At 40.0% G+C, this 23,983-nt stretch overlaps 1 protein-coding gene across 5 annotated transcripts in view; it reads left to right on the top strand.

Moving 5' to 3' along the window:
- The window catches only part of SH3RF1 (SH3 domain containing ring finger 1), a 210,958-nt gene extending 191,423 nt beyond the window's left edge, over nucleotides 1–19,535 (top strand). For 4 of the 5 annotated variants that reach the window (XM_060184343.1, XM_060184335.1, XM_060184313.1 and 1 more), the window contains exons 11-12: nucleotides 420–778; nucleotides 10,295–12,716. In XM_060184343.1, coding sequence (XP_060040326.1) covers nucleotides 420–778; nucleotides 10,295–10,463 — 528 coding nt within the window. In that variant the 3' untranslated portion in view covers nucleotides 10,464–12,716. Of the gene's footprint in view, nucleotides 1–419; nucleotides 779–10,294; nucleotides 12,717–19,373 lie in introns of those variants that run through there. The other variant, XM_060184349.1, reaches the window with a different exon arrangement.
- Nucleotides 19,536–23,983: the final 4,448 nt, after the last annotated feature.

The raw sequence follows: 23,983 nt of genomic DNA, 5'->3' as shown, positions 1-23,983 counted from the left end.
CCCACCTGTGGGGGAGTCGCTTCACAGGTGATGAAGCAGGTCTGCGGGTGTCTATCTTTCTCTCCCCTCTCTGTCTTCCCCTCCTCTATCCATTTCTCTCTGCCCTATCTAACAACGACATTAATAACAACAATAATAATAACTACAACAACAATAAAGGGAAAATAAATAAATAATAATAATAAAGAAAATTAAAAAACAAGCAAAAAATGCAGGCAGAAGGGGAATAAAATAAGACAACCAAAGGTCGAGTTAACAACAGAAAGACACTGATAGATAGATAGATCGGAATAGCCAACAACCATAGACGTAATGTTAAATGATCAGATCAAAACTTAAAATCATAGTGTCCTGTGATCTACTGTGGAATACTGTGAGTCCTACCAGCTAACATCCTCTTTTTTTTTTCCTCCCCCTAGAAAGAAAAAAAGGGTTTGTTGAAGTTACTCTCTGGTGCCTCCACTAAACGGAAACCCCGGATATCCCCACCCTCCTCCCCTACCTTGGAAGTGGAGGTGGGTGGAGGGGAATTTCCTCTGCAAGGTGCGGTGGGTCCTGAGCTGCCTCTAGGGGGCGCCCACGGTAGGACCGGCTCTTGTTCTATGGATGGTGATTGCTGTGCAGCGGTTGCTCAGGGAGCAGCCACACTGGCCCAAGAAGTGCTTCATCGGAAAACCTGCTCCCTGGACTCTGCTGTTCCCATTGCTCCACCTCCTCGGCAACCATGTTCCTCCCTGGGTCCTGTCATGAATGAGTCCAGGCCAGTGGCTTGTGAAAGGTGAGTTCTTTACTATTTCAGGAGAACAGTGAACAGTAAGAAATGCACAGCAAGTTTTGTGCTGGAATATTTAAGATGTTTTTCCCCCACACTCAGCTAAATTTGTTTTAACAGAATTTGCAGTAACAGCCCAAGCACTGACTTTCTTTTTTATCATCACTTGCTACAATCTACTATAGCCTCTACTTCCCCCCATGTTTCTTACATGAGTTAGGACCTCAGCCCCCTTTTTGTTAATTTTCTCCAGACAATGACACAATGGTATCCAGATGAAAACTGTCAATCAGCGGAAGCACATTTGCATTGACTTTCTTCATCTTGTTTCTATTCTAATGACAGTAATCCCTTGTCAATTTTTTATCTTTTTAATTAAAGGATTGTATCAGTACCTGCTACTTGTAAAGTATCTGTAGAATTCTGCCAGATAAGAAACTACTTTTATTCTTCTTCCTGAGCTGGATCAGCATGACTGAGTTCTCAGGGAACTGTGTCTCCCTCTGACCTAGTGACTTGGTTTGGTTATTTCTCGAACAATAAGCTCTGTTAGAGATTCTGACCTTAAATAATTATTACACAAAAACTAAGTTCAGGGACAGTTTGGGAAATAAAATACATCAACAAGACAGATATCTATAGGGTATTATGAATTAAAAATAAATAATTTGTGGAGCAGAAGATAGCTCACCACCCACTAGAGTACACACTTTACCATGCATTAGGTGGCGCAAGGCGCAAGGACTGGCATAAGGATCCCAGTTCGATCCCCTGGCTCCCCACCTGCAGGGGAGTCTCTTCACAGGCGTTGAAACAGTTCTGCGGGTGTCTATCTTTCTCTCCCCCCTCTGTCTTCCCCTCCTCTCTCCATTTCTCTCTGTCCTATCTAAAAACGACAGCATCAATAACACTAATAATAACTACAACAATAAAACAAGGGCAACAAAAGAGAATAAATAAATATTAAAAATAAATAAAATTTAAAAAGAAAATAATAAATCTTTGCTACTTGTTGAGGAAATCACTAAAGTACACGAAAAATGCTGAGTATAGATATACAAACATTTGTTTTATTTATATTTTTTAATTTTACTCATAAGTAATAGAGAATCTGAGCATTACTCCAGCACATTTGATGCAGAGAATCAAGCTCCAACACTTTATCCACAGCATCACTTCCTGGACCACTAAAGATTTTTTTCAAGTGTCACCTGGTTTATTGCCTCTATAAGCTTTATTTCCTCTGTACCTGCATTTCATAAATAAATTTCTCATCTGTGGAGGTGTTGACTTTAAGAGATAGCATTTTTTTGCACATAGCATTGTGTGTGCTTAAGCAGTATACTGCCTGAACTCCAGAGATAGCATTTTCTGTGTTGCTAATTTGAAACCTTGCTATAAACTGTTAATTTTAAAAATGACAATTCAGTTAAACACTGTCTTTTAGGTAAACATTTGTGTCTGCTAAAGTCTGAAAATTCCATTCATATAAACGTTTCCCCTTTGTCTATTGTACTCTTAGAAAAGCTTTGAAATTTTGACCTGAGTTCACTTAACCTTTTATTCTGAGAGTCACCCTGTTCTCTCAGTATCATTCTGTTTTTCAGGGACAGCACCTTCTATTCCCTGGAGTTTGTCCAGTGACTTACTTATTTTTCTTTTGGTCACAAAGGCTCTATCTCTTCTCCCTCGTATTGATTTGCAGGTTTTCTTTCCTTCATGCCCTGAGTCTTTCTCCTCTCTCTTTTGTCATTTGTGGTGTTTGTATGATTCTTCAGTGACAGTTCACTTTGCCCAGATTCTCCTTGAGCACTGGCTGCTTCTCCATTATGCATGCCTTCTCAGATGCCAAATGCCCTCAGCTGCCTGGTTTCTGCATTCCAGCCTCCATCTCTTAGAGGAGCTCATTTCTAATAGCAGGCTCCTGCTGCTCAGTGCATCTGAAAAAGAGAAATCACTAATGCAGACAAGTGATGGTAACTCTGGGATCCTGGGATACATGTCCAGTAGGAAACTTGAAGGATTTAATAATGGGGCAGATGGGCATGGGCAGACTGGAATCCTTTGGCAGGTTTTTATATAACCATTTCATTTTTTACAAGTGAGAGAGGGGTCTTTGGAGAGAATTTCTGCCTGGATTTATTTTTTATAATACATATGCTCAGTGTAATATTCACTGTAACGGGCAATCTAACCAATATTTCACAACCCTTTGACTTCATACAATGATGATGGTGTTGTTTAGTTAACTTGGCTTCTTAGGTTCTCCTGGCTGTAAAAACAACAAGAAAGAATGTATGAAAGCAAGAAGTACAGGAAAACATTCCACTCACCATTGAGAATAAAAGGTTTTGATAACTAGAAAATTACCCAACATATTATTTAGGGGTTACCTGTTAAAGTATTTTTTAAATTTCAGTACAAAGAAAAGTACTTAATATAAAAATTAAGGGAAGATGAACTTTCATATCATGTATGTTTTAGTATGATTTAGAAAAGCATTTAAAGATCTTCGATTCCTTGATTCACAATACAAATATGAAAAACTCTTGCTCACACTAAGTAGAGATGTCTAGGATTTTTTTGTTTTTTAGGATTTTTACTGATACAGTATTATATAATGATTTTCAGTATATGATGTTCTAACAGACTGACATAGGATTCATATATACAAATTATGAAGGCAGACAAAATTTTCTCTCAAATCCTGATCCTGTCCCATAAATCTAAAGTAGAAGAAGGGACTAGGGCAGTCTGTGCTATCAATGGAAAGACGCATGGTATGTGATACAAACTTAAGCAATCTTATAATAAGGAAGAATGAGCCTTTAGGTGTTGTTGACATGTTTTGGGTGTCAGCTGAGACAATTATTTGAGCAACAAAAGGATTCTTTTGTGTTTGTTAAAGAAACTGAAGAAAACAAGCAAGAAATACTCCCTATCCTGGAAGCAGAAAATGTATAATTGATGACAGCAGAAATAATAGAACAACTATTTTAGGCTTTATTTTTAGAGGAATTGGAAAAAATAATTAGGAAACTGCAAAACGAAAGCAGAGATAAAATATTTCAGAGTGGATGTCAAATAAAGGAATGTATGACAGGTTTTATTTCTTTTCCTGAAAAAAGTACACAGATAAAGGACTTAAGGGGAGACACAGCAAGTCATCTCTACCTGTGTGTATTTTAAAATTTACGAACTAAACTGATAACCACATAAGCCCATCACCTAAATGCGAAAAGAACCTATCTCTGGTCTTTGATCAGGATTAAGCTAGGACACTTGGAAACATACAAATTGGACAGGAATAGATTTACAGAAAGGCAGTGAAGCTTAACCAGCATGATTAATTTGACTCAGTGACAATGAACCCACTGGGTGAAGCAATGGACATAATTTACTTGGACTTGAGGCAAACTAAAAAGTGAGATGGTATGGTTTTGCCAGTGAAATACTTAATTGGATATTAGATTGCTGTAGTAACTGGCAAAAAGCAGTAAATAGTTACCCACCCAAACCAGGGGATGGGCAAAATGTTTCCCACAGCCATGGTATCTAGTTTAAAATATGCCAGGGGAGATTAGAAACGAAAAGAAACAATTTGCAAAAAAACACAAAAGAAATCAGAAAATATTGTATATAGAAGCTTAATGTCATTAAAATACTGTGTTTATTTAGATGGAAGCCAGTATATGGTAGCTCTACCAGGAAGGTTAGTGTTAGGCTATAATGGGGCTTCTTTATAATAAGACTCTTTCAAGTTCCACCCTGTTAACTATCACCTGAAACTGAATTACCCCCACCAAGAGGTAAAGGTCATTGAGGGCCATGATATACCCTGCACTCCTCCCTGGTGCTGTTGAAAGGGCAGCAGAGACTTGCAATGACCAAGTCACCAATCAGGGTTGGATTCCACCCTACCTCACCCCCATCTTTCCATTATTTTTATTCACTCATTTATTTACCTTAGCTTCTTAAATGTGGTAAAGTGGATATAGGGTAAATAGCATAATGGTTATGCAAAGAGACTCTCTTGCCAGAGGCTTCAAAGTCCCAGATTCACTCCCCGCTCCCTTCCACCAAGCACCATAAGCCAGAGCTGAGCAGTGCTCTCGTTTTAAAAAAAAAAAAAAGAAAGAAATCTGAGGAAAAATGTGGTTAAATATACATAAAATGTACAATTTTCTCAAGTGCAAAATTTTTCTGACGTTAACTATGTTTATACTATTGTATAACTCACCATTATCCATTTTTGGAACTTTCCATCACCCTAAACTGAAATTCTGCACCCATTAAACAATAACGTGCCTTTACCCGCTCCCTGCCTTCAGCTCTAATTACCACCAGTCTACTTTTTCTGAGTTTGTCTATCCTGGGCACCTCATATGTGTCACTAGAACTGTATATTATATACCCTTATGTGTGTGACTTACTTCACTTCAAGTGTAATGTTTTCACAGTTTATCTACGCTATAGCCTTTGTCTGAATGTCATCATTTTTATGGAGTTTTGTACACTTAAAAATAGTCTTACTAGACAATTGAGCCTTTTCTTTTTATCATCCAACCTGCTTGTTGAGTATTATCGCATGTACTGTGCTAATACTGGGAGGCATATAAAGCAATTTGCCATTCTCTCTCCTCTTCAGCACCATGCAGTCTGGTAGAATAGATCAGACACGGTGCAGATGGTAATAGTAGTGTAGACTGTGCTGAAAGCCATAAGAAATAGGCATGGGGCTGCTGGGATCTGGTCAAGCATGAAATGCCTTCCAGCAGTGGGTCTAGAGATGTCAGAGGGGACATTGTTTTGTACATTGAAGTTGAGAGCCTGAGAGGTATGGACAGGCAGTGAAATCACCAAGGGAATTCCCAATGGGAAACACTATGTGAGCCAAGGTATCCATCCCTTGGGGAGAATAAAAGGACATATTTGGGTGACTTGCTCAGGTTTAGAGGAGTGTTAGGTACATTCATGGAGACCGTAACTGTAGCTATAAAGGAAGTAGAGCAGCAGGTCCCATAGAGATCATGGGAGAATAATCTTTGACTCTGACATTCAGAGCTTCCCCAAAATAAAGACAGCAGATGTGAAGGACCACTGCAGCTGCGCCTTACATCTGTTTGTTGGTCTGTAAACATTTACTTGGCAAAGCCTTTCCATGCCTGGTAGTTGGCCAGTTGTGCCCGGTATTTGGCCTCTAGAGTCTGTATTAGAAATCTGTATGCAAACTACCTCACAAGGCTCAGAGCCAAGATCTGAGCTGGAAGATTTCTAAGTAGAGTCTGTTACTGCTGCACCTGGTAGTCTTCATACAATCAAGACTGTGTCACAGTTTCCATTATGCACATGGTTTCTCATTCCACCGCCCCCCCCCAGGGGTTTATAACTTAGCAATGAAAATTTGCTCCCACTGGGAACTTGGCAGGAAGATTATGTTCTTAGCCCAGCAGCAGTTCTAGTTCAGAAAAAAATTTTGACAAAATGAGTTGAGTGAATTTTATAAAATGCAAATATTAATCTAATTCACTTCGAATTTTTTAAACCCTATTTTTGTTTCCTTTCACCTTTAAGGCAGCTTGCAGAAAACCAGTAGGGAATACATTTCATCAGAGATCTACTCTGAATATAATTTGAGCGGCTTGTACACATTTTTCCCAGACCTATAAAAGGTTTGCTTAAATTTTTAACCTGCGCCAAATGGCAACTTTCAACAGTAACTTTTCTATGGATTTTTAATGTGTTGGAATCAGACCTGAAGAATCTTATCTGGAATCCTTTAGATAAACCCAAGATGAAATTATTTAACCAGCTTTTTATTTTCCACTGGAGCTTCTTGTGCCTGTGCAATTCTGCTACTACTTGCACTCTTTTGAGCAAAGACACAATAGCAATATGTCACCATTCATGAAGCTTCTGGTGCCGGTTGTCCTATGCAGTGCCAGAGACTTGAACTTGGATCATCAAACATGAAAAAGTGGGTGCTCTCCTAGATGAGCTATCTCTCTGCCCTGCCTTATTCTTTTTTTTTCCTCCCTGATAGAGATAGGCATACACAAATGTAGAGAGAGAGAGAGAAAGAGAGAGAAAGATTTAAACATTGAAGCTTCCTTTAGTGTGCTGGGGGCCCTGTTTAAGCCTGGGTCTTACACATCAAAAAGCAGTGTGCTGTCCAAGTGAGCTATTTCAACAGCCTTGTACTTTGTTCTTAAAAAATGTCAGAAAAGGGATTCTAAAACTCTTGTCATTCTTACACTTCTCAAGACGTATTCTCAATCAGTCCTTTTTTTTTTTTTTTTTTAATGTTTGTCCTGAGTCTGTTTCCTAGGTTAAAGTGCCAGGTATAAACAACCCATTTTTTTAAAAAAATACATTTTATTTATTTATATATTGGATAGAGGCAGATAGAAATTGAGAAGGATGGGTAAGATAGCAAGGAAGAGAGACAGAGAGACACCTGCAACCCTGTTTCACCACTTGTTAGGCTTTTCCCCTACAGGTGGGGGACCAGGGGCTTGAACCTGGGTCCTTGCACACTATAATGTGTGTGCTTAACCAGGTATGCCACCAATTGGCCCCTGAACAACCCATTTTTTAAGCAATTTTAATTTTTATTTGTGATTAATAAGGTTATAGTTCCATACCATACCCAACACGAAAATGCTGTGCCCCTACCCTTCCAAAGATAACCAACAAAGTTTTCATCTAGTCTTAGAGACAGTTTGTCTACTTCTGGTTTGGTCTTGTGTTTTTTGCAAGTTAATGTGTTTCAGTTCTCTGGATTCCACATATGAATGAAGACATTCAGTAGTTGTCTTTCACTTCTTTATTTACTTTGCTAAGAACCACATCCAGTTCCATCCATTTTGTCTCGAAGGACACAGCTTCATCTTTTTTATTGCAGAGGAGTATTCCATGGAATATATACCCCTTCTTTGTCTTTACCCAGTCATCTGTTGATGGACATTTAAGCTGATTCTACTCTTTGACTATTGTAAAAAAATAATAATAATAATTTTTTTAAAAAACTCATTCTTTAATTCTTTAAAGTAACAGGCACCTTCCCTGCACTTGTTTTGGTATGATCATAATGGGAGCCAGCATTTGGGCCTATGAATTATGTAACATACCATTCTAGGAGCACCTCATTTATAATCTCATCACTACATTCTATGATACCTTTTGAATTCACTGCAGTCCTTTTCTACAGGTAAAGAAACTGAACTCAAGGGAATCTTCTCTAAATGACCTTAAACGTTGTGCCACACCGTACCCCTTCTTCCCTCAAAAAGAAATCAGGACTCCCCATAGTGCCACGCTTCTTTCCTCCTTCCATGGGTGATTAACCTCTGAGCTTTGTGTAAATAATTGATAGTCACATCCTAACTAGTTGAGTCTTTATTGGAAGTGACAAACCAGAATCCATATGTCTTTGCTTTATGTCTTGGAGGATAATTTGGGCCCTGTACAAAAAAATAACTTGGGAATAGTTTGAGAAAACACTTGAAATTCATAGAAACAACTCTCCCTTATTGCTGCTACTGCTGCTCCTCCTTTAAGATGTCTTCTATGTCTTTTTCTTTTTCTTTAGTATGGTGCCTTAAAGCAAACCCAAGTCTTCATGCAATTACGGCGTGTGCTTTATGTGCTGAGCCATTTCCTCAACTCAGTTTTTACTTACTTGATGAGTGAGAGAGATTAGAACATCATATCATCATTAGCTTGGTTTGTCTTTGTTGCTCTCTCATGTGATGTTTTGCAAGCCAGGACCTCGTGCATGCAAAGTACAAGCTGTATAGCCAGGTCACCTCTCTGCCACAGAAGTCCCTTTTTAAAATCGAGTGATAGTCGGGAACTCCTGCTACAGTCCTTAGTGAGAATGGATTTTTGGTTTTTATGAAATGATTGGTGTATTTCTTGTCATTTTTTTAGCCACGATATGCCTCACTTGTAGTCAGGAGCAGGTCCTATGAGGCTATGAATTCATTCTGTGCAACCCAAACAAAAGTAAAAATTCAAAATCCCTTTTATGACCAAAATCTCAGTACTAAGAACCAGAGAAAGATGTGTATCCACATTGACTAGTTACCTATCAATGAATAACATTATTCCCAAACTTAGTGGCTACAAACAACAGACACTCATTTTCACAGTTTGGGGGGTTTAGGACTTTGACTTATCTGGATGGTAAATGGTTTATTTATTGAGAATTCTAGATGTCAGCCTGAGATTTAGTCATAGAAAGACTTATCTAGAGCTGGAGGACTCCTTTCATGGTGAGTCCCTCAGATCACTGTGGGCTACTTGCTTTTGGCATTTGGAAAGAGACCTTTCTAGCCATCACATGGTCTTCGTCACAGAGACTATACATTGTATTTCCATGCAATACAAGAGCCAATTTCTTCAGAATAAATGATCCAAGAGAAAGTAAATTGCTGTTTGTTGTGTCTTTACCTCAGATATCACAGTGTCATTTTCAGTTTTTTTATTGATTAGCCATGTCATCGCTCTGAATTTTGGGGTGGCAATACAGAATGTACTGGAGACAGATCTCTGGGGGCCATCTTGTAAGTTGGCTGTCTTACATCTTCACTTTCCCTCTTTGATTGGAAAAAGCAGGACAAGTATAAAAGAATAATGCTGGAGGGAATAAAAAACAGAAGAATATAAGGATATGGAACATAAAATAAGTCAGTTCTCTTAGGCTTCCATGGCCACTAACCAGGCACTTACTGAGGAAGCAAAGAGGGAGAGAGAAGGGATAGATAATATTAAACCAACACGGCTTTTTCAGTCTTTCAGTAATAGTTACACCTTTTCTTACTGAGATCTTAGTTGAGAATTAGTGGGGAAAATAGGCATAGATCTCAGACAAATGGATCAGATCAGAATCAGCCTTACTAGTGATGGTACTGGATTGAATTTGTGGCCACTATCTTCTCATTTATCTTTCGACCTTAGAACAATCTGCCCAGCGAAAAATTAGGGTGAGTTGAATAGATAAACTTCCTTAAAATTACATCCTTATTGACCTACTTTCAGAAAGCAAGCCTGACCCCTGACCACACTATAGTGCTTACAATATGGAAGCAGAAACAGTGTAGAGCCCACTCAGCCTGGAGGCAGGCAATTCATTGAGCCCACCTACTCAACTTCTATCTATCAGTCTCAACAATCAAGTGAATTCACTTTCTTCTTGGAGACAAGGAAGGACAAAAATGGTTCTCCTCCTAGGAAATCAGATAAAACTTCTGTGTGGACAAGATAGAAAGGATACAAAAATGGCCATCTCTATAAAAGTCACTCAAATAAACCAGTGTGGGCCAATAGTGGACTATTAAGCACGTCCAAACTCTGTTAACACCAAGTCTCTACTAAACAGAGGATAGTTGTATTACCAGATTTTATAAACAAATTTATGCTACTTCCTGGTCTGTTTATTTTTAAGACTCATGAAGAACAGTACATCATTTTTACTGGGACTTTGAATGACTTCAATTAAGACATCTCTCTCTTTTCTAGGCACAGGGTTGTGGTTTCCTATCCTCCTCAGAGTGAGGCGGAACTTGAACTTAAAGAAGGAGATATTGTGTTTGTTCACAAAAAACGAGAGGATGGCTGGTTTAAAGGCACCTTGCAACGCAATGGGAAAACTGGCCTTTTCCCAGGAAGCTTTGTGGAAAACATATGAGGAAACCAACATTAAGAAGGCTTAAACTTACACCACATAACAAAATAGCACAAAGCAATTTAATGGAAAAAGCACATTTGTGGACTGCCAGATGATCCAGGAGATGCACAAAGGATTGGTGTGTGACCCCTGACTCTCCCTCCCTCCCTACCCCCACCCCCGCATAACTCTACCAGTGAACAGTGTGAAGAAGGTGTGGGTTTTATCACTCTGAATTCTGATATGTAAAGTGTGCCTTGTACTGTTTCATTTACTCTGAGGAGAACTTTTTTTTCCCCTTTTTAAAAAAGATATGTAAGTAGAATGGACCATTGTTTACAAGGCTTAACTAATTTATTTGCTTTTTTTAAACTTGAATTTTTTCTATAATAGATAAATTCTTTGGATTATGAGTTTAAGAAAGTATTAATTTATGAAATGATAGCTAAGGAGAAGCTGGATTATCTCCTATTGAACAAGAGATTCTTTTTGACATAAAATTAACTTCCCATTTCCCTATGTTCTCTTTCATTTCTTTAAAACAAAAATGCCATTACTCTAATTTGGTTTTCCACTTTGAGAAACCTAAACATACAATTACATCAGTATCAATAAAGGCCTGGGTAGGGAGACAGAAACTTGAGAAAAGTTAGTGATTCCCTGTCTTTCTGGTTTGGTCAGGAATTACCCTTAAGACCTAGTCCTCAATTTAATTTTGTGGGTTTTTAACTTTCCTAGAATAGAATCAATGATGTGAAAAAGGCAGAATAAAGCACAACCCCTGCACTAAAGAATGTAGACAGAAATACATTTAGTTGTATAACAGCAGCTCAATCCATTGACTAGAAACTAGATAATTGACCTGATACTCGCTGTCGGCAAATGGCAGTGAAATAGAATTACCCATTTCACCCCAAGTGATCTGCATGCCCAGAACACAATAAAATGTCTGTGAGATTGTGGTGGTAAGTGATGCGCTCGTGCTAAAGTCAAGGCTATAAGAAACACTGTGAGAAGTTTACATTCATCCATTGTGACTTTTCCCCCCACTGTCTTGCATGTGTTACTGGATTCCCACAGTAATGTAAACTGTGCATGGTTTGTATATTGCATTGCAGTTTCCTTTTGAGGTTAGTTTGCACTCAGAATTGGCCATTACTGGAGGTATAAAAATGAACAGTATTCTTTTCTTTACTCCAAAGCCACTACTGACCGAGGTTTCTAAATTCACTCACTCTCTGCCTGACTAAGCCATCCACTGGCCATTCCTTAAGTCTTAGTAGAAATACTTCTCTGTGTCGACCCAGCTGATGAGTGTGAAGTATGAGCCAGAAGACTCCTTTAACTGTTCCCTTGAGTTTTAGGAAGTTTGGTGAGAGCAAAACCAAGGTGCCCACACCTTACAATTGTGGCAGAATCCAGCTGAGCCCGTCTTTTTATATCCATCTTTGATGTGTCATCGGCCTCTTCTACCCAGTTCATTCCAGTGCCACGCAGTTGTGGGTCTGAGTAGTCCTAAAAAACAAAAGGAAGGGAGGCAGCCTGGTAGTGAATGAGATTGGTTGCCACAGTTTTCTCACGAAAAACAAAAACAAAAAATTCTTTTTTTCACCTTTAAGAACTACAGCTGGGAAATAGAAACATGAACTGAAAAAATCTTCTTGCAGTAGCAAGAGGTTTCATGGTCTTAATATTCAAAGATATATTATGTGGTTGAAATGAAATCATTCCTAAATTAAACATTTTTTATGAAACACTGTATATTATCTTCCTGTGTGTTGAATTTTTAAAAGAATACTTTACTTGGATATTCGTGTAATATATAAAGGTTTGGTGAATTGAACTTTAGTTAGGAAAAAGCTGACATCAGCTTTCGTCTGTGTAAGTTGACACCAATGTGTCATAATATTCTTTATTTTGGGAAATTAGTGTATTTTATAAAAATTTTAAACGTAAAAAGACTACTACAGGTTAAGATAATTTTTTACCTGTCTTTTCTCCATATTTTAAGCTATGTGATTGAAGTACCTCTGTTAATAGTTTCCTGGTATGAAGTTGGTTAAAATTTCATCTGTTAATAGATCATTTAGATAATAATGTATGGGTTTTTTAATTGGTTTTTTTTTTTTTTTGAGACAGTAGCTGGAGATTTTGTAACCTGGGCTTGTTACACAGTGATATGGTATGATAAAATTGCAGTTTATCATTCCTTTTCATGTTAGTAATTTGAAAACTGGAGAAAAGGTACAAGATTAAAATTTGATGTTCAATCTTCATGTGTCCTTGTCTCAATTTTTAATTTTTTTTTAATCTGGGATATATTTGACTTAATATCTGCCGCATAACAATTCTTAGCATGTATCTCAAATAGGAAAATAGGATATGTTTCTAGTACTTGATTTGGTAGTTTTGAAACATTTCAGCTCTTCGACTAACAAGCTGTATCTGTTCTTAAAGGATCATCCTTTAAAAAGTGCAAAAACAACATAGCCCAACTGTACTGCATCCAGCTTCCCACTTCAGTTAAAGATCACAAAACTTGACTGTGTTAGGAACCTTACAACATATAAGTTTAAGGAAGAAAAAGACAAACCTTTAAACTTTGAGCAATTGAGATTAGTTCTTGTTCCTTTCACTTGCCCGTCAGAAAAGTAGATAAGTAAAAGATGAAGAAGTTAAAATCAAGAAGAGTGTTGGGAAATTTCAGCTGAAGTCTTTGGTGTGATTGCCTTCTTTGAAAGCATAATTTCTCAAATGTCAGGTCTTGTCTTTTTTAAATGTGTCTTGATGTTAACATTCACCATGATCCCGAGAGTCTACTACACATCATCACAACACATGACTCCCATGCTGCTAAGATGATAATCAGATGGTCTACCTACTGTGAACTTAACTTTTTTTTTCATTAGACTGAGGTTAGGGTTTATAGAGAGAGAAAAGGAGGGGTGGGATTCTAGCCCTCTAATTAAAGATGAAATGACACCTTTGGGACAAAGGCAACCCTTCTTATTCCCTGACCCCTGGAGCAAGGTCAGTTCAAGTGAAGGCCAGTGCCTTATCTTTCCAATCACATCTAGTTCATTCCTTTTGCCAGTGAAAATTGAAAGCTTAATGGAATTACCTTCTCCCTTTTTTTTAAGCACTCAAGGGTGTTACAAGACATAAAGCAAAAATGTCCTTTTAAGTAAAACCAATTTCCTTATAAATTAAATCACAAAAAAACACATTCAATGAACTCCCTAAAGGCAGAAAAAAAAGTAAAGATGATGTTGCACTAGGAACTCATTCTCTCATGGGAGCGAATTCAACCTTAGTCTGTGGTTATAATTTGTAACTTCTCTTTCTCTTTTCCTTTCTTACCAAGGCTTACTAAGAAATTCTTTAATGAACAATACTGATTGTGGCAAGGAAGGATTTGTGGATAAAGATCCTTTTGTATTTCACAAGCTATCAGATGACAGCACCATCAAATGCTGTGGTTCTTCCATATAAAAGCAACCAGTGATTTCACTCTTTAGGTTTTTGTTTGTTTGCTTGTTTGTAAAGCCAGAGCACTATTCCCTGCTGTTTTGTGGTGGTGCTGGGAGTTGAAGCTGGAACCTTTGGTGCCTCAAGCTTGAGAGCTTTTTTTGCATAACTGTTGTGTATCTCCCGAGCCCCCAGCAACTGACTTCAAAACCATTTCTATCAGTGAGACCACCTGTCAAAACTGTGTCCTCCAATGCTCCGGTGAGACCTTTCCTAGCTCATAGGACTCCTTAGTTCCATTTCGGTGGGCGCACTTCCTAAGTTACAGAACCTAGATATAGACCAGGGCCCATGAGATAAGGCGCATGTGCACATGTATCCATAAGTAAGGGGGAAAATACATACCTTAAAGTAAAAGTGTACAATAGTCTGCAGTGACTCAGTAAGTGCAGCAAGCAAGTAGAAAGACCTTAAAAAAGACACCATAAAATACTTAATCAAATACTTTCTACTTAAATCTAGATACCCTTCTCACCTACTTCCTATTTCATTTCTCTTAATCACTCTAAGTCTAACCCTGTCAGATAAAGTAAGGACTACAAAAGCTGGATAAGGGCCAGAGACTGGCACACTTTAATGATGACCCTTTTGGTCACTACCAGGCCACCCCATCATCTAGGGCCCTAGTCACGGAATCCTAGGATTCCGACATAGGTATGACGGGCCTAGACCTCTTAACAGATCCCTCTCTCCACCATCATCAGTCAGTCACCTCCATCAGGAACAACATCATAAAACCTCCTGTGGACCTCTACAGGACCTCTTGCCTTCAGTGTAGAACAACAGTGATAAAACTGCCCCATTCTCCAGAGGGAGGCTAGGTCACCCTACTCTGCCACTCGAGAAAGATTGATCCTGAAATGAGTGCAGCCTCGAATGTTCCTAGCTATGACCATGGAATGCGAGCTCAGACCTAAAGGGATGCAGAGGTTACACAGGCTTTTCTGCTAAATATGAATAGACATGGGGTTTATAATTAACTGTATTAATATACTTTTCCCATATTTGGGGGCTACTGTCTGCCCTGAACTAGCTTTCTAGTCCTATTCCCAACTCTGACACCATCTTTCTAGACAATACTTTTAGCCCACCTGCATGTTAGCTATTCATGAGTCCCTTGGGATATACCTGAAATAGACTTCCTAGATTTTTCCAACATGAAAACCCCAAATCTTATTCTTGCCTTTAGGTTCCTGATTATTAAACAATTCTTTCTGCTTTATATCTTAATGCTTTTCAGCCACCAACTTGCAAATGCTACCGTGATAGCAACATGACCTCCATAGGCAGATGACTTCACCAATATGTCCTGGAACCTCAGCTCCCCAGAGCCCTGCCCCACTAGGGAAAGACAGAAACAGGCTGGGGGTTATGGATTAATGTGTCAATTCCCATGTCCAGTGGAGAAGAAATTTCAGAAGCCAGACCTTCCATCTTCTGCTCCCCAGAAAGATCTTTGGTCCATACTCCCAGAGGGGTAAAGAATAGGGAAACTCCAAATGAAGGGAATGGAATATGACACTTTGGTGGTGGGAATTGTATGAAATTGTACCCTTCTTATCCCACAATCTTGTTGGTCATTATTAAATCACTATATATATATATATATATATATATATATATATATATATATATATATATATATATTCGTGATTTGGGAGGTGGTGCAGTTGATGGATAAATCACTGGACTATCAAGCGTGAGGTCCAGAGTTCAACCCCCAGTGGCATATGTATCAATGTAATGCTCTGGTTCTCTTTCTCTAAAAATAAATAAATAAACCTCACTGTGTAGAATAAGTGTGGACACAATAACTTCAAAGACTTGAGGGTGACTCATCTACTATGTTGGTGTTTTGCCCGGACGTGAGGGTAATCTGGCTGTGACACTGATCGCCAGGCTTGATTCAGCTGATCTTGCTGGATAGGCGGATATCCCCTTCCTTCCTCACCGCTCATATGCGTCCCTCTTGAAGCTGCTCTCAGTACAAGAGGATGACCTTCCCCAGTAGAGACCGGCTAGAACCTCTCAAACAAGCTCTCAAGCAGATAAACCTGTGCAAAATAGCCACCTGTAAGGAACTCAAGTCAAAAGTAAGGAGGGAGGAATCATTCTTTCATTCCTTTCTGGAAAGGAAGAGTTCAGTTCTTGCAGATTTAAGGAAAAGTGACAAGTAGCTTGCCTCCTTTGCCTGCTCCAGCCACTACGGCATGGGACAGTCTCCATATTTAGCCAGCACTGTTTGTTTTATGGAGGCAGCAATTGTGGGATCACTGTGATGTGGTGACGGTGGCAGAAATCAAAGCTGGCCATGCATTTCTATCCTTTAAGCTAAAATGTTCTTTGCTGTCATTTATTTACCCACCAGGACAGATGTGTAGGATTGGCATATTACCAGTCAGCCTCTATAATAAAACTCCGGGAGTCCGGCGGTGGTGCAGCGGGTTAAGCGCACGTGGCGCAAAGCACAAGGACCGGCCTAAGGATCCAGGTTCGATCCCCCTGCTCCCCACCTGCAGGGGGTCACTTCACAAGTGGTGAGGCAGGTCTGCAGGTGTCTATCTTTCTCTCCCCTTTTCAGTCTTCCCCTCCTCTCTCCGTTTCTCTCTGTCCTATCCAACAATGACTACAACAATAAAACAAGGGCAACAAAAGGGAATGAATGAATGAATAAATAAATAAATAAATAAATAAATAAATATTAAAGATAAATAAAACTCCAGTGAGTGAAGTTTTCAAGCAGAGGGTATCGCAAAAGCAACACTTCCGTAATAACCATTCCCACTATCCAGTGGCTTCATCAAGGCGAAAGTAGACCCAAAACTTTTAAAAAGTTAGACTCTCAACCTTAGATCCCGAACTCGTCCTTATGCCAGAGTATTTTTTTCTCTTTTTTTTTTAAAAAAAAAGTTTTCGATTACTTCTTTCTTGTCTCACTGCCTCTCTGTCTCCCTGTGTCTCCATCTCCCCTTACCTTCATGGCATCTCAGTGTTGGGCAGTGGGGCTTGGGGCTTGATGTAATATCCTATAAACAAATATCCTCTTCTAGAGATAGTCCTGTATTCACCTTCAAAAACTGTTGAGGTTTGTTGTTTTTACCTTGCTTCTCTCTTTAGTTTTGGTTCTCTCAACTCATTATCAGGATATTGGGACATAATGAAAGAACCATACTGAAATAGGGAGAAAGACTGAAATTATTCAGAGTTAGGTTCTTGGTAGGGGAAGGAGGACTTTGTTTCATTAATTCTTTTTTTCTGTGTCTCTATTCACTTGCTCTAGAAATATTTTAATTAGCGCCAGGCAGTGTTGTACCTGGTTGAGCGCACACATTGCAGTGTACAAGGACCTGAGTCAAATCCCCGGTTCCCACTTGCAAAGGGTACGCTTACAAGTGTTGAAATAGTGCTAGAGGTGTGTGTACCTCTCTCTCCCTATCTCCCTCTTGCCCCTCAATTTCTCTCTGTTTCTATCCTAAATTTAAAAAATTGGGGCCAGGCGGTAGCCCAGCAGGTTAAACCCATGTGCGAAGTGCAAGGACTGGCCTAAGGATCCCAGTTCAAGTCCCTGGCTCCCCACCTGCAGGGAGGTCGCTTCACAAGTGGTGAAACAAGTATGCAGATGTCTATCTTTCTCTCACCCTCTCTGTCTTTCCTTCCTCTCTCGATATCTCTCCTATCCAACAACAACGACAGCAGCAATAATGGAAATAACAATAATAACTACAGCAAGGACATCAAAAGTGGGGAAAATGGCCTCCAGGAGCAGCAGATTTGTAGTGCAGGCACTGAGTCCCAGTGATAACCCTGGAGGCAAAAATAAATAAATAAATACTTTAAAATAAAAATAAATTTAAAAGAAACATTTTATTTAAAGTAGCTTTGCTCCCTCTATCTGAGTGAAAAAGCCTGGTCATACATGCATGAGGTCCCAACTCTGAAATAAAAAAAAATTAAATACTTTTTGCTTCTAAGTGCCTCTCCTGGCTCCCTTTATTTATTTAGTTAGTTAGTTAGTTAGTTTTGTCTCCAGGGTTATCACTACGAATCCACTGCTCCTGGAGACCATTTTTTTCCCTTTTGTTGCCCTTATTGTTTCTTGTTGTTGCTGTTATTATTGTTGTTAGATAGGACAGAGAGATATTGAGAGAGGAGGGGAAGGCAGAGAGGAGGAGAGAAAGACAGACACCTGCAGACGTGCTTCACTGCTTGTGAAGGGATCCCTCTGTAGGTAGGGAGCCGTGGGCTAGAACCGGGATCCTTGTGCTGGCCCTTGTGCTTTGCGCCATGTGCACTTAACCCACTTTGCTACCGCCTGACTCCCCCTTCTTTTTTTTTTTTATACACCCAGCACCATCCATTAAACCCCTAGGAGGTTGGGAAATGAAATGGGGCATCATGGAGCAGTTTCTCTTGGAACAGGGGCAGAAAAGTGAGGATTAAGATTAAGTCACACTTAACAGAAACCAGGAGAGCTGTTGCAGGCGTAGAGGCCGACAGTATCCACTGTAGCAGAGGAGAACCCAGAAAAAAACTTTGTATTTCCCCATCTCCTCTCACATCACTGATAATCCTGCTGAATCCCTGAATGGGACGTTATGTTTGACATTCTCAGTTTCTGCGCAGCTTTGGAACCAAACCAAGAAGTTCTTGGCAGTGATCCTGATCCCTCTCTCCTTTCCTCTTCTCCTTAAAAAGAACAATTAAAAAAATAAATTCTCCAGAAAAATAATGGAAAGATCTTGTAGACCCAATCAGAGTTGAAATATGTTTTCTGTGTTGCTGTGATGTAATTGTGCAATGATGTGAAAATCCTACTGGCAGGACAGCTGGGACTTGACATCTAGAAAGGATGTCTTTAAAGCCTCACAAAAATCTCATTGAGCACAGCATGACATTTGATATATAAATATGACAGTGTTTTCCTTGCATTGATTTTTTTTTGTTGTTCTTGTGCAAAATACGAACAGACCCCTTATGAAAATCAGCACAGAATCTCCTTGCCTGCTGTGCTGTTCACATACTTGTGTGCCAAGGACGTACATCCCTGGTATGAGTGGCAACCTTAGCAAGTGCTTGCCGCTGTGAATGCTCACATACTTCACCATTTGCTGTTTGGATTCCACATCTTGACTGGTCGTTCCTTTTATATGATTTTTCCCCCCAGCTCAAATCATTTTCTCTGTTTCTTATATTACACGGCTCACTCTGGGCATATGGCCATGGAGAGAGAAGGAGCACACACTGTTTGGTTCTGCTGTGCTTGAGATGATGTCTACTAACTCTGCTGGTGATTTCTCAAAATTAAGAACACGGAGCAACTTAGAAATATATATATATTTTCCCTTCCTGGGAGGACAAAATGGAGGCAAATTATCCAGAACTGTTTGTGTTCCTTCCTTGTAGAAAGGAAACCTCCTGGGACAACTCAGCTGCTCCTGAAAGACAGACCAGACTATGAATTCCTGTGCTCCCTTGGTGCTGAGGGTCAAAGCTGTCCCCATAGAACTGACTTGTGCATAGGACTGAACGACTCAAGGCAAGTATGATCTGATGTAACTCAAGGTTCTCCCAGCCCAGGCAATCTGTGCTTATACAGATCCTCTTCTCTAGCCCCCCACCCCCACCCCCCTTCTCATCTCTCAGGCCTCCCTCCATTTGGTTGATCAATTATCACACAGAGCCCTGAACTAGAAAGAAGTGGTGAGTGGAGGTAGATAGTATAATGGTTATGCAAAGAGTCTTTTACCTGAGGCTCTAAAGTCACAGGTGTAATTCCCCCTAACTCCCCCACATCACCATAAGCCTCGGCTGAGCAGCGCTCTGGAAAAAATAAAAAAGAAGAAAGAAAGAAAGAAAAAAGAAAAGAAAGGAAGGAAGGGAGAGGGGAAGGAAGGAAAGAAGGGAGTAAGAGAGAAAAAGAAGTGAGAAGTCAGGTGTTACAGATACTAATCTAATTATGGCAGCATGGAGAGCGTGGAGGGCAGGGCTATAAGCAGAATCTACCCCTTAACTCCCCAACCCCAGGTCTGATTCAGCCTTGTGCATTAGCTGAGGGAAGCCCACCTGAAAACTCTTGTAATCACTCACTCCGTGGACTATAAGGTTTTCTCCATTTGCTTTTGGTATTTTCCAAAAGAGGGTCAGTTACTCTACTACCTCAGGTTAGTCTCTGAGCTTTTATACTTTTCAATGTGGTTGATCATAAGTCTGTTGTCATTTTGCATATCTTTAAAGTATAGGGGACAGAACAGGGGGGCATGTTTAACAGGTAATGGGGATCAAGATATGTTCTGTTAGAATGGTGTGGAATCTGTTGCAAACCTTTTGGAGAACAGAAATTTGTTGTAGTAGGGTGTTTGTTTTGTTTTGCTTTCACCAGAGCACTGCTCAGCTCGGGTTTATGATGGTGTTGGGGATTGAACCTGAGACTTCAGAACCTCAGGCATGAAAACATAACCATTATGTTACTTCCCCAGCCCTGTAATTTTTCTTAAAAGGATGAAAATAGGTGGAGGGTTGTTGGGACCCAAGGCTGTATCCTTTGGGGATAAAGTTTTCTTGGAGGGACAATCAATGACCAGTTCCTTTACCAGAGAACAGACCTTCTAGAGCCCAATTCCCATCATGGCAGGGAATCCAAATTCTAGTCTTTTGGAATGTTTTCACCCCTCTTTTCTTTTTTTTTCTCTCTCTCTTTTTTTTTTTATTTAAGAAAGGATAAATTAACAAAACCATAGGGTAGGAGGGGTACAACTCCACACAGTTCCCACCACCCAATCTCCATATCCCACCCCTTCCCCTGATAGCTTTTCTATTCTATATCGCTCTGAGAGCATGGACCCAGGGTCGTTGTGGGTTGCAGAAGGTGGAAGGTCTGGCTTCTGTAATTGCTTCTCTGCTGACCATGGACGTTGACTGGTCGGTCCATACGCCCAGTCTGCCTCTCTCTTTCCCTAGTAGGGTGGATCTCTGGGGAAGCGGAGCTCCAGGACACATTGGTGGGGTCTTCAGTCCAGGGAAGCTGGCTGGCATCCTGATGACATCTGGAACCTGTTCACTCCTCTTTTCTCTGTGTCCTCTAGTTCCCTTGTATTTTGAGAGGAGGTAGTTCCAGACAGGTTTGGTCAGTATGTGATTATGACAAAGAAAAAATGATGACTCAGTAGGGCTGGTATTGATTGACAAGTCGTGTCCAGAACTCACCTGGTGGCCAAGGATACTCAAGAGAAAAAGATAGTATCTCCTGGACAAACTGAACCTAACTGAACCCTCTTCCAGTCTAATTCACCAAGGGCTTTTAGATGAAAGATATTCCACATTACTTTTATCTCAGCGGAGTGTCAGTCCTAACTGAATGAGGCCCCCTTGAGTCAAATCCCTTCATCTACTGGATTTAGTGACAAAGGAGACAGGTGGGCACTGACAGCTAAGCAATTAAGAGTGACTGGGTGTTCTAGGGTAGAACTGGATGGACCAGAGATGAAATCTGTCCCTGAGTTTTCTGTTCTCTGGCTCTGCTCCTCCGCCTAGGCCTAAGTAGCTCTGGAAATAGTGACTCCTTAAAACCAGGTCTGGTTGTGGAAACCTCACCCTATGAGGCCCAAGCTTGGTACGTTATGGCTCTTGATAACCAGTCATTTCACCATGTCCACCCAGGAGGTGGGCTAGAGCTTTGTACACCTGCAGTGAACACCAGAATTGCATTTTCTGTGTGACTGCTGCTTGCTGGGCCATGTAACACAGTAGAGCTGCATTCATCTGCCTTCCAGGGGATTAGATTTCCTTTGAACCTTTGATGTCTTATGAATTTTTACTTTTTGTTCTGGCAATGTGGGTCTCTGTCCCATTTCTGTTATTCCAAGGAAGGGTGTCCTTTTTCACTCTCACCTAAGTGTTAACTTCTGTCAGAGTATTGCTTCAAAACCATCCCAAACCTATCATTTTCCTATTTATTTTTTAAAAGGAAAAAAAAAATCCATCTAAATTATCTGGGGAGAGACAAAAGTATTGAATTTTATTTTCTTCTTCCTTTATGATTTTTTTTTTTTTTTTTACTTATTAATGAGAGAAAGAGGAGGAAGGAAAGAACCAAGACTGTCACTCTGGCACATTCGATGTCAGGGACTAAAGTTGGGACTTCACAGTTGAGAGCTCACTGCACCCTTTCTAAAACAGCTTGTACTGAAATTTCTTCTCAAAAAGCTTTATGGAGGGTGTTGGGTGGTAGCTCAGCGGGTTAAGTGCACATGATGCAAAGCTCAAGGACTGACAGAAGGATCCCAGTTCGAGCCCCCAGCTCCCCACCTGCAAGGGAGTCACTTCACAGGCGGTGAAGCAGGTCTGCAGGTGTCTGACTTTCTCTCCCCCTCTCTGTCTTCCCCTCCTCTCTCCATTTCTCTCTGTCCTATCCAACAACAATGACATCAATAATAACAACAATAATAACTACAACAATAAAACAACAAGGGCAACAAAAGGGAATAAATAAATATTAAAATAAAAAAGAATAGTTGTGAAACAACTAAAATAAATAAATAAATAAAATAAAAAAGCTTTATGGAACTTAATATATACTGCAGAAAATCAACAACCCCCCCAAAAAAAAACCCCACCATTTTTGTTCTATCAAGGAATCTTGGTCACTTCATAGTGCCTTGAACTCTTCAAATACTCCCCCCCACACACACCTCAACACACGCATAAACACACATCTCTGACCCATCACTTCCAGGGCTTGAGACACAATTTAATGGTTTAATTTCTCAGAAAGCCCTGCCATGGGGGTGCTGCTGCTGCTGTGAATTGAATAATGGTCTATAGAGTTGTCCCTCACATTTTGGAAATTTGTGTTATGCCACTTTTATTCTTTCACAAAATGGTCTATTTAGTACCTCTTTGTGCTAAATGAAAAACATCAGAGGATTTCTTCACTACAGAAGTCGAAAGCACAGTTGTCAGTGTTTGACTTGTGGATATTCCAGAAACATCGCCCCCTTGTCAGCAGCAAGTGACCCCACCTAAGCTCTTTTCACAGAACTACCTTCCACAGATGTATGTTTATCATATCAGTCCTGCTATTACTACATAGAGTATTATTTAGAATTTCTATGTCATGTGGTAGGTTATTTGGGGTTATTTTATGGAGTTCAAATTTTTTTTTTTCTACAGAAATTCACGGATGGTCTGGGAGGTGGTGCAGTTATAAAGCTTTGGACTCTCAAGCATGAGGTCCTGAGTTTGATCCCCGGCAGCCCATGTGCCAGAGTGATGTCATGTCTGGTTCTTTCTCTCTCCTCCTATCTTTCTCATAACTAAATAAAATCTTGAAAGAAAGAAAGAGAGAAAGAAAGAAAGAAAGAAAGAAAGAAAGAAAGAAAGAAAGACTCATGATACTCTGTTCTTCTTCTCTTTTTTTTTTCTTTTGCCTCCAGGGCTATTACTGGGCTTAGTGCTTGCACTATGAATCCACTGCTCCTGGAGGCCATTTATTCCTCCTTTTTTTTTTTTTTGGATAGGACAGAGAGAAATTGAGAGGGGAGGGGAAGATAGACACCTGCAGTCCTGCTTCACTACCTGTGAAGCGACCCCCCTGCAGGTGAGGAGCCAGGGGCTTGAACCTGGATCCTTGCATGGGTCCTTGAGCTTTGTACTATGTGCACTTAACCCGGTGCACTACTACTCGCCCCCCAGTAATTGCTTCTTTATACCAGTTTAGGGTTTGCCAGGTAAAAGAGCACTCTGCTTTTGGATGAGGAGAGGAGAATCTGTTTTAGAGAAAAAGTGTGCCCTCTAGGAATTAGCAATCTCAGAAAAACTGGTTTGAGTAAAATGAAACACCTAAAGCAAATGAGGGAATACTGAATATTGTATGCATGTCTTCAAAATGAAAAAGATAAACATCTTCTAGCCTCAGACTGTAGGCTGTCAGTGGGAGATCAGGGAATGGAGAGAGTAGTCTGTGTGCACGGATGTCTTCTGTCTTCTTTCCTTCTTCTCCCTACCCCCACTATTTT

This window comes from Erinaceus europaeus, chromosome 2 (assembly GCF_950295315.1).
Source record: "Erinaceus europaeus chromosome 2, mEriEur2.1, whole genome shotgun sequence".
Lineage (NCBI taxonomy): Eukaryota > Metazoa > Chordata > Mammalia > Eulipotyphla > Erinaceidae > Erinaceus > Erinaceus europaeus.
This window is presented reverse-complemented; position numbering and strand designations above follow the sequence as displayed.